The sequence below is a fragment of the Phaseolus vulgaris genome, chromosome 4 (genome assembly GCF_000499845.2).
Source record: "Phaseolus vulgaris cultivar G19833 chromosome 4, P. vulgaris v2.0, whole genome shotgun sequence".
NCBI classification, from domain to species: Eukaryota; Viridiplantae; Streptophyta; class Magnoliopsida; order Fabales; family Fabaceae; genus Phaseolus; species Phaseolus vulgaris.
This window is the reverse complement of record NC_023756.2, coordinates 46,808,095-46,818,872: the sequence shown is the minus strand read 5'-3', so window position 1 is coordinate 46,818,872 and position 10,778 is coordinate 46,808,095. Positions and strand designations below refer to the sequence as shown.

The window sequence follows — 10,778 nt, the reverse complement described above, 5'->3', positions numbered from 1 at the left end:
TTTCACAAAAAGTTTAAGACATCTAATACACTTCATGGTTTCAATATACTTCATGGTTTCATTATTTAAGAATTTAGAGAATTGAACGTTTAAATACATATTTTTCATTGAACATCTTTTAAAACTAAAATTAAGCTCCAACTTCTAAAATGGACGATTACCATTTCTCTTAATCTAGTATAAAAATTATAATATAGTAATTTTTTTGAGAGAAAAATAGTAGAGTTGAAAAAAGGGAAGAAGTTAACATGGAGAGAAAGAGAAGGAGAAAGGAAGATAAAAGGAAAAAGGAAGAAGATTGAGGAGGCGTGAGAGTTGGACGCGGAACCATACACTCCATGGCGAATATTTAGCTGAAAATAGATTCACCACACAATCACTTTCTCTTTCTCTCTCTAAAATCTACAACCCATTTTTTTCTCTCTCCTTTTCCGATTCAATTCAGCATGAACAACAACATCACCAGGTCTCAGGATCAACGCTCAAGACCTGCCAAGCCAGCCACCATCCATGGCTGCGCCCTCTCCGGTGACCTCGCCGGACTCCAGAGGCTACTTCGAGACAACCCTTCTCTCCTCAATGAGAGAAACCCTGTTGTAAGATCCCATTTTCCCCAACTGGGCATCGTGAAATGTTTTAACTTTTGCTCATTGAACTTTCAAAATTGGATCTTTCTGATGTTATCCGTGGAAAAGCTTGTGCTTTTGTTTGTGGGTCAATGCAAATTTTGTTAATTGAGGGTTTGGAATGATATGCATGACTCTCGGATCTGCTTGGTTATGACTCATGGTGACTTTATCAACCGGGGTGATATGATTCCTTGTGTGGTTAAATGGTTAACTTGTGCTCTTATGAAAGAGTAGACTTAGTGGGGTGGTAGGAGAGGATATCAATTTCATATTGGAATTAGCTTGATTGTGCTACTCTAGTTTGATTTGATCCTCGTTTTTGCTATACTTGTGCCCCTTGTGTTCAATGTGTCAGCTACATTAAGAATTGAAAGGCGTGCTTGTCGAATATGGCAGGGTGTTACAGCTTATTGACAATTTCTTTTCATGGCATTCCTTTGAGGGGAAGATTATATGTTTAGACTTGTAATGGAAAAGGACTATTTATGGCTTCTCTTTGATAATCATCTGTAGGGTTTTTTCATCTTGGGGTTTAGGTGACAAACATGAAATATGTAAAGGAATAGAAATGCATTATCATATTGATGATCTATTTCTCCAATTGCTCACTGTTTAGATTTTAGTATCAAGGTTTTAAAATGGAGGGGTGTAGTTCATTTGTAAATAAGCTTGTTGCTTGGCTTGTCTATGATCTATATGCTAGCATTTCGATTTTTACTTCACAGGATTTCATGTTATCCTCATTTATTATAAATGCAGATGGCACAAACGCCACTTCATGTTTCTGCTGGTCACAATAGGGCCGAAATCGTTAAATTTCTTCTTGATTGGCAAGGGGCAGATAAGGTTGAGATGGAGGCCAAGAATATGGTTGGTAGTCGTCAATTTTTTCAACTCAAGTTGTTTTTGGAGTATAAATACATGAAATATGTAAAATCTAGACTTCAAGTTAATTGCCTTGTAATTCTGAAAAGTTTTATTTATCTCTGCAGTACGGAGAAACTCCGTTGCACATGGCAGCAAAGAATGGGTGCAATGAAGCCGCACAATTACTTCTTGCTCGTGGTGCTGTTGTTGAAGCCAGAGCAAATGTGATTTTTTGTCACTTTCTATATCATTCAATTTTGTTGAAACCTAGCAACAATTACTTTTATGCTTTATAGTAACATAAAAGTTTGTTCCTAACCCTTTCTTGCAGAATGGTATGACACCTTTACATCTTGCTGTTTGGTACTCACTGCGATCGGAGGAATTCTTAACTGTGAAAACATTGCTTGAGTACAATGCTGATTGCAGTGCTAAGGACGATGTAATGAACTTTGTTTTTTTATGTTATTTTAACATTTTGGGTGAAATTGTCATAGATGCTAAAGCCTGTGAATTGCAGGAGGGAATGACTCCTTTAAATCATCTATCCCAAGGCCCTGGAACTGAGAAACTTAGGGAGCTATTACACTGGCATCTTGAAGAGCAGAGGAAACGACGAGCCATAGAAGCATGCAGTGAAACCAAAGCTAAAATGGACCAGCTTGAGAAGGAACTATCCAATATTGTGGGTCTTAATGAGCTAAAGGTACAACTACGCAAATGGGCAAAGGGCATGCTTTTGGACGAGAGACGAAGAGCTCTTGGCCTGCATGTTGGCACAAGAAGACCACCTCACATGGCCTTTCTTGGCAACCCTGGAACAGGTTTTTATAATATGCTCATATTGGTGACTGATTGTTTTTAGAACATCTCATGTGTTTTTTTTTTCCAATCTAAATTGGAAATATGTCTTATTATGCACTTAATTTCATTTTCTCTGTTTACCATTTCATGCTACCATATTTAGGTCTCAACTGGATAAAATTTTCAGTAAACATTTCTCAGAAAAACGTAAGGTAAAATGAATGAAGTTTCTCCCATAACTTAAATGAGCGACTTCCTATATAAAAGCTGAAGTGCTAAGTTGATTTTAACTTATGGCATAAACTTGATTCTTTTTATTGTAAGTTTACCCATGAGAAAAACTTAATTCATTTTACCATCTTGTAGTTTTTCTCCTAAGTGTTCATTGAGAAGTTTATCCAAATGGGTGCCTTATTATTGATTCTGTTTCTATTCAATTCTCATTTTTTTACCTCAGCAGTTTGGCTTGATCTTCCCATTGTATATGCACATGTTCATGAACACTGAATTGGTGTAGGGGTATGATATTTAGTTGAGATTAATTTATACATGACTTGTGTATTGAATAGGTAAAACCATGGTAGCAAGGATTCTTGGAAAATTACTCCATATGGTGGGAATTCTACCTACTGATAAAGTAACAGAAGTACAGCGTACCGATTTAGTCGGTGAATTTGTTGGTCACACCGGTCCAAAAACCAGGAGGAAGGTATGTTATTGACTTTAAAATCCTTCCTATCTGTGAAACCAAATTTCCTGCATTGCTGATTGAGTTACTTAAAAACATTGCCTACAGATCAAGGAAGCAGAGGGGGGGATTCTTTTTGTTGATGAAGCTTATAGATTGATACCAATGCAAAAGTCTGATGACAAGGACTATGGGTTGGAAGCCCTAGAGGAGATCATGTCTGTGATGGACAGTGGCAAAATTGTAGTAATATTTGCCGGCTACAGTGAACCAATGAAGCGAGTCATAGGTTCTAACGAAGGTTTCTGTAGAAGGGTGACCAAGTTTTTTCAATTTAATGATTTCAACTCAGAAGAACTAGCACAAATCCTTCACATCAAGATGCATAATTTAGCAGAAGATAGTTTGCTATATGGATTTAAGTTGCATCCCAAATGCAGTATAGAAGCCTTGGCTGCATTGATAGAAAGGAAGACAACAGAAAACCAGCGTAAGGGGACAAATGGTGGTTTGGTAGCTACCATGTTGGTTAATGCTAGAGAAAATTTGGACCTAAGGCTCAGTTTTGACTGCATGGACACAGAAGAACTTCTCACTATCAGTTTGGTAGATTTAGAAGCAGGTCTTCAGCTATTAACACAGTAATCATTCTTTAGCAATCTGATAGATATTTTGGAGAGATTCATTTCAGCTTACCTCAATTTTCTGCAATGGATACACAAGTTTTACATCTACACAATGAGGAGCATAAATCTGCCACAATAGGTGATTTTTTTGGGAAAATTTTTCCTTCTGTATTTTTTCATTGATAATATTATATAAAGGCTTCATTCATGCACTCTGCTATATTTTTTTTTTATCTGAATAAAGATTTGTAGACACCTAATGCAAATCTACACCTTGAGAGAAAGAGAAGTAAGAGAAAAAAAGTGATTTGATAGAGAAATGAGAGGTGCCAAACGAGCCTTTATAGTGTTTATGTATCTATATATAAATTTTTATTTGCTTGTCATTGTAATTTTGTATGTTATTATTCATTGTGGGGCAGTAATTGGTGATGCTTATTTTATTTTATCAGTAATTTTGTTAATTAATAATGCTAAACTTTTATTTCAAAAATTTCCATAGAATTTCTTTCTTTAATACCTTAACATTTTTTTACATGAAGGTTAATAAAAATATATCTCATTCTGTTTCTAATAAAAATATGAAAGAAAGGGAATATCAACTATATTTGGATGTATCTGAATACTTGCTGAATAAAGAGAGTTTTTCTACCTATTAATTTTAAATAGATTTTTCATAGAAACGAAGGTTATTGTTACAAAAAGAAGTTAATACTTTATACTTCATTATTATATTTTTTTTATGAGTTGTTCACATAATACATAGAATACAACGTAAAACCGACTTAACAATTTAATAACTACGGCAAAGTAAACATTCACAAATTGTTATTAAAGAATAACGAGCTCTTTTGAACCCAACTTAATTATCTATAAATTGAAAGACCTAATACAACTACTATAAATATGAATAAAATCAAAGGTAATAAAACTCTAAAAACTTGAAAGATATAGAATGATACGTATAAAAAATATGAGCTAACAATAACTTTTCATAGAATAAAGAATATAGAATTAAGGATTTATAACTTTCATAGCATATAAAATATAGAATTATGTTGGGTATGAAGTTAAGATTAATTGAGTTGAGCTCTGAGTAGACACCATATTTAGTAGGTGAGTTTAATCATTGTGTCCTCTCTATAATTTCTATTTAAAGATATCATTGTGCTTGCAATTGGGGTGTAACAAGACATGAAAGCCTGATAGTTGTCTGTGTGGACGTAAGTTGCAGTTGGTGACCGAATCACGTTAAATCATGTGTTGTTTATTTTCTACAATTGATTCGTGATTATGTGTGTCACTTTCACGTACGTTCTTCTTATCAAATTAATCAAATTACACACAACTCTTTCAATTAAAAAATATTTTTCTGGAAAAAGAAGTAACCCAACTTAATAACCTATATGAAGACTCAACTTATTTGTCATGTGCAAATTTTGCAATTGCGTGACAAATCAATGCTTTTACAAAGATTATGGAATTCGAGCTATAAGACATGCACACTTCACCTAATTATTGACCAAAACCTTGTCTTGAAAAATAATCACACAATCTAATAAGCAAAATGAGCTTGTTCTACCCATTAACAAAATTCAAGAAAAAGAAAATTGCAAATCAATAACATTACGTGCAAGCCAATGATATCAAACACTTAGAAAAAATTTGCTTAAAACAGAAAGAGTTTGTTTCCCCGAAGAAAACCCAACAAATGAAAACAAACAAACAAAAATAGCAAGACACAAAAGTTACATGTTCAAAGATTTGTTTATTTTTTTTATATATTTTTGTCTGAATATAAAGGTGAGAGTTATTAAGTGATAAACCACCACTAATTATCTAAAAAAACGTCATTATTGAAAAAAAAAATATTCTCAAAAAACTGATCCTTCAGTATTTTTCAAACAAAGAAAATATAAAACAAAATTAGCAACTGAATATTTTGCTTTTTCATGGACATGTCAGTAATTAATCAACTTTCAGTCTGAAATCGCTGCTAATTATATTTAGTATTCTTTTAAAATTTAGGATAAAGTTGTATATTATTAAATATTTGATCATTTAGCAAAATATGAAACATTTGTTTTATGAAGAACAAACTAAATTCTAACATACTTATCGAAAATCATATTTAAGTCTAATAAATTATTTTAAAGACAGTTATTTCTAAATTTAACCATTTATTTACTATACGTATACATTATATAATTTGCTATTAGGTAAGGGTAAAAAAATATTGCAGGAAACGAGACATTCATAATTAAAAAAAATAACAAAGTTAATAAAAGTTTACGATTTACATAAAAATTGTGTATATAAATAAATAGACTCCACTCGAAGCTAAAAAAAGTCAGATATTTTTCATTAATAGGTAAAAAATTTAAAATTAAAAACATAAAAAAGATATTTAATAAAATTTTATTCCTCACTAGCGGTGAGTGTAAGTGGTAACTGCAATAACTGAACACAACATGTTCGGTTTTCGGTGACTGAGAGAAAAAAAAAATCTTATTTTTCTGGTTATCCAAACACTCTTTTCTCTGTGTCTATGTGGGTGTGTTGCAGAGCATAGAAGAAGAAAAATGGTGTTGGCTTCAATTTCAATTGTCTCTTCTTCATCTTCATTTATCTCCGATTCTCCTTCCACTTCTGCTCCCACCAGAACCAGACCCTTCCTCTTCCCTTCCTCAAACCGAACCCCTCTTTTCGGGTTCCCCAGAACACCCTTTTCAAGTTCTACCCTCAGAGCCTCATCACCCTCTTCTTCTTCCGCTTTCACAGCGCAGGAAAATGGGTCGCCGGAACAGTTCCTTGAGAACAATTCCATCGCGGATTTCATGCGGTTCAAAAGCGGGGTCGAAGGTGGTGGCAGTTCCGAGTTGCAGACAGCTCTTGTGAGCTACAGGAAGAGGTTCCCTTGGTCCCTTTTGCGCCCTTTCCTTCAGGTCCCTCTCAAGTTTCTTTCTTCCTGTTTTTTTTTTCTCTCAAATGGGTCTCTTGTTTTTGATATTTTAGTGTTTCCTGATGTTGTGTTGTTTTTGGTGTTGTTGTAGGTTGACTTGGTTTCGACAATTCACATCGCCGATGAAGAGTATGTGTTTGTCTTTCTGAACATCTCTCTGTAGTCGTGTGTTGGGTGTGGTAGTTGTTAGGAGTTACTTAATTGTAGTGGGGTGTTAGTTATTTGTTAGGGGATGAAGAAGTGGAAGTAAGAAAGTGTTGGCAATGTCAATTTCAAATTTCCAAATATTAATTCCAGTGAGTGAATTCAAGATTTAATAATTTTATAAGTGAAAGGTTGTGATTATTGACATATGTGTATAGTCATTTCAAAAGAAGGTGACTTCATGAATTGTAAGAAATAAGGAATAGATACTTATAAGTGAAGTTTTTATAAGTCATTGTTCATTACCACCACTATGGATAGTTCTTAAGATAAGAAGAACAATGCCGTGTACTCAAGCAGAATAGATGCGAGAGAGTTATTACACTTCCTTTAACTTTTGAGATGTAGATTCAGGGAGGGTTTTTCTCAAGTTTGTTTAGAAAGTTTGTATTCTTATTTGAAATAGTGAGTATTTGTTGAGAGAAATGCTAACAACACACTCTTTCGAGTACACTCTAATATCGTTTGAAATTTATTGAAAATTACAAAGTTTTGTGAATCTATCTTGTATATAGTGTGCCTCACTCATGATTTGTAGTTTCAAAGAATTTTAATCAATTATAAAGAATGTGCTCAAAAGAGTGTTTTAGAAATTATGTTGTTTAAGTGTTTATGGATGTAGACAATTGGGGTTGAATCGTGTTAAATCTGTGTTTTTTGCTGCTTTTATTTCTATAATTGTTTGTGTTCTATCCTTTAATCTTTATTGTGTGTGGAGATTTTTTCCCCAACGGAAAGGAAGTGAAAAAATTCATGTGGTTCTTGTGGTGAGGATGAGTATAGAGAAATATATTACGGTAGAGGGGGTGTTTGAGTTCTAAGATCAACTAGTGTAATATGTCAAAATTAAAGATGTTAAATTAAGAGTTTGATGAGGGTGGTTTCAGACATATATGTTCATGCAAGTCTAACAAACTACTGATTTGTAGCTTTCGTGGTTTTGGATAAGATTAATGGCATTGCTTATTGATGATTAAATTCAAGCTTTTCTTTTGGTATTGTCAATGTGAACTTCTATTGATAATATTGGTGAGCATAGGAGGGGTATATGTAAATGATTTGTTTAGTGATATTGCTTGATAGTACTCCCTTTCTCCAAAATATGTCGGTTCATAATTACCTTGATGAACAAGATGATCATCGTGATATTCAAATTCAATTGCAAGTGTGCATTTTTCTAAACTGCGTGCCAGACTAAATACAACCTGTTAGCTTTGTTGGTAGGGACAAACTTCCTAGGTTTTGTGAAGTCTATATGATCAACACTTTTCAAGTTTGGGCACTATTTAATATTTCTTTTGATAAGTTTGAGTGCTTTTTGTTGCACTGACTTTATGTGTTTATCTTGGTTTATGTTTTGATTTCTGAGGAATATTACTATTCATTTGGGTGATCTATTTTATATAAACAGGTATTTTCTGGCCCTCCAGAAGGAACTTGAAAGCTATGATTCTGTCCTTTTTGAAATGGTAGCTAGCAGAGAAAGTTTAGAGAGTAGAAGAAACGCTACTGCTACAAAAAGGCTAAAAGGTTCACGCACCAAGGGTTTTAACATTTTGGGATGCATCCAGAGGCAGATGGCTCAAATTCTTACACTTGATTTTCAGTTAGATTGTCTCAACTACCAGTCTTCGAATTGGTACCATGCAGATCTTGATTATGAGACCTTCAAATTACTTCAGGTTTTAAACTGCTAATTTTTATTGCTTAATTCAACACGGTGCACTGATTATGATGAACTCTATTCGAAATGCAATAATTGAAGTGTTACTGTTCTTTCAAGACAATTTATGATTCCATACATTGCATTCAGTGTCATTCATTCACATGTCTCATCATCTAATAACTGTCGTTTAAGAACCATCAAATAATATGAACTACCTGCACTGAACTTTGAGCACTTGCACTTTATCATTTTTCCTTGTCCCGGTCTAATTTCATTCTGTAATTTCAGGTTGAAAAAGGTGAAAGCTTCTTCTCTTTTGCAAAAGATATGACCCTTAGGTCTACAAAAGCAGTATTGCAGGCAGCTTCAATTCCGGAAGATCTTGACCCTTTGAGATCCAAGCTTTTATGGGCTTCACGTGTACTTCCTATGCCACTTGTTGGCCTTCTTATCATTGGAGGTGTTTGCACAGATGTGGGAAGTCAAGCATCAGAATATCCAGAAATTGAGGCACTGTCAAGGCTTGATTTTAGTGCTGCAATGAAGGTCTTCCTTGCAAAGAGACTAACATCTGAGTAAGTTCCTCACATTTATCTCTTTCAATCCATCTCTTTAATTTTCATTTTGAACCTTTATAAACATTTTTATGCTAATTCTAGTTTCTTTAGAAGAAGTGATATATTAACAACTTGCATCAGTCTACAACTCCATTTTTTTGCCTAAAATTTTAGTTTTTTTTTCATAAAATGACGAAAATACCATTTTTTCATATCATGAATCACAGATTGTATACTGGAGTAGGTTGTCAATGTCAATGTATCATTATTGTTTCTTTAGAATACATTTTTATTTGAAAGTATAGTCTTTGTTGATTATCCCTTATTTTTCACTTGTAGACTGCATGTACATGTACATAATAAGATTAATTTTCTTCTGTTTAGTCACTATTAAAGATGATCACATATATTTGTAAAGGTTCACACTGGTGACAGCAGATGTAGAGGAGAAATCAGTTATAATTGGTGAGAGAAATAGAGTAGCAATAGAAGCCCTGAAAGCAGCAATGAACAAGGGACACAATAGAATTGCAATACTTTATGGAGGTGGCCACATGCCAGATCTTGGAAGGAGACTCAGAGAGGAGTTTGATTTAGTTCCATCAAATGTAAAGTGGATAACAGCTTGGTCCATAAGGAAAAGGGACCTAAATACTAATTCATTTCCATTTCTGAAGAAAATTGCTAAGGCTTCAGGCTGGCCATTGAACCGCTATCAGACATTGGCATTACTCATCTTTTCATCAGTCTTAGCAGTGGATCTGTGGTTCTGGGAGCTGTTCTTTGGCACTGCACTCAATTGGGTCTCCGAATTTGGCTCAGAACTTGTTCAGTATGTTGGTAATTCACCAATGATATGATCATTGGACTCAGAAAATTCATACTAATTCCCAAATAGGATGAAAAAAATTCTTGTATGTGCCACTGTAGATATGAAAAGCTTTAATTTTGTTTACAGATATGAAATTCCAGCTGTTCCCATTTCTCAAAGTGTTAAAATGTACAATTGTTTGCATTCAATGAACTTTATTGGCAAAATATATATTTAATTAATGACTTGCTTGATTACACCTAACTCTACTTTTACTATTCTCAAATAACAGAATTCTTCAAACTGTAGATGTGTTCATGTGCTCATTTTGGGTACAGTCAAACCAATGGAAAAATTTAGCCATAATTTTTACAATGGCTACATTTATATCCAATTTTTTAAATTGAAGAGATATGTTTCATATAATTCGCGCATTATATCAAATTATTATCTTAGAGAGAGGTCAACTCGAGTGGAAGCCAAACGATGAGGCCGATAATCTGTGATTGATCCGAAGAACCATTGCCAGATACGATTCTGCTCCCCGTTCGAACTACCAATGCGATTTTTGTCTGACTTTCTTTCGGGTGGGATCTGGAGAGATATGTTTCATATAATTCGCCATTATATCAGATTATTATCTTATTTTTATTACATATATTATACATGGATACATTTTTCTATATGGAAAATATAATAATTTCGTAGAAAATATAATAATTTCATGTTTTAAAATAAAGTTTGAAATGGAAAATAATAAATGAATAATTAATTATGGATAACTATTCTTATTTTTACCACATATATTATACATGGATACATTTTTCTATATAGAAAATATAATAATTTAGTAGAAAATGGATACATTTTTCTATATAGAAAATATAATAATTTAGTAGAAAATATAATAATTTTATGTTTTAAAATAAAGTTTGAAATGGAAAATAATAAATGAATAATTAAT

General features: G+C 33.3%; 2 protein-coding genes across 2 annotated transcripts; both read left to right on the top strand.

The window, feature by feature from the left end:
• The first annotated feature begins 208 nt into the window (after window positions 1–208).
• Window positions 209–4,006, top strand: LOC137838077 (ribulose bisphosphate carboxylase/oxygenase activase, chloroplastic). The gene is made up of 7 exons (XM_068647299.1): window positions 209–596; window positions 1,389–1,499; window positions 1,622–1,720; window positions 1,828–1,938; window positions 2,017–2,320; window positions 2,870–3,009; window positions 3,097–4,006. Exons 1-7 carry the CDS (start codon window positions 447–449, stop codon window positions 3,631–3,633), a joined length of 1,452 nt encoding a protein of 483 aa, XP_068503400.1. The 5' UTR covers window positions 209–446; the 3' UTR covers window positions 3,634–4,006.
• A 2,041-nt stretch (window positions 4,007–6,047) lies between these two features.
• Window positions 6,048–10,056, top strand: LOC137838076 (uncharacterized). The gene is made up of 5 exons (XM_068647298.1): window positions 6,048–6,559; window positions 6,668–6,705; window positions 8,192–8,462; window positions 8,735–9,021; window positions 9,422–10,056. The coding sequence occupies exons 1-5, from the start codon at window positions 6,197–6,199 to the stop codon at window positions 9,861–9,863; spliced, it is 1,401 nt and encodes a 466-aa protein (XP_068503399.1). The 5' UTR covers window positions 6,048–6,196; the 3' UTR covers window positions 9,864–10,056.
• Window positions 10,057–10,778: the final 722 nt, after the last annotated feature.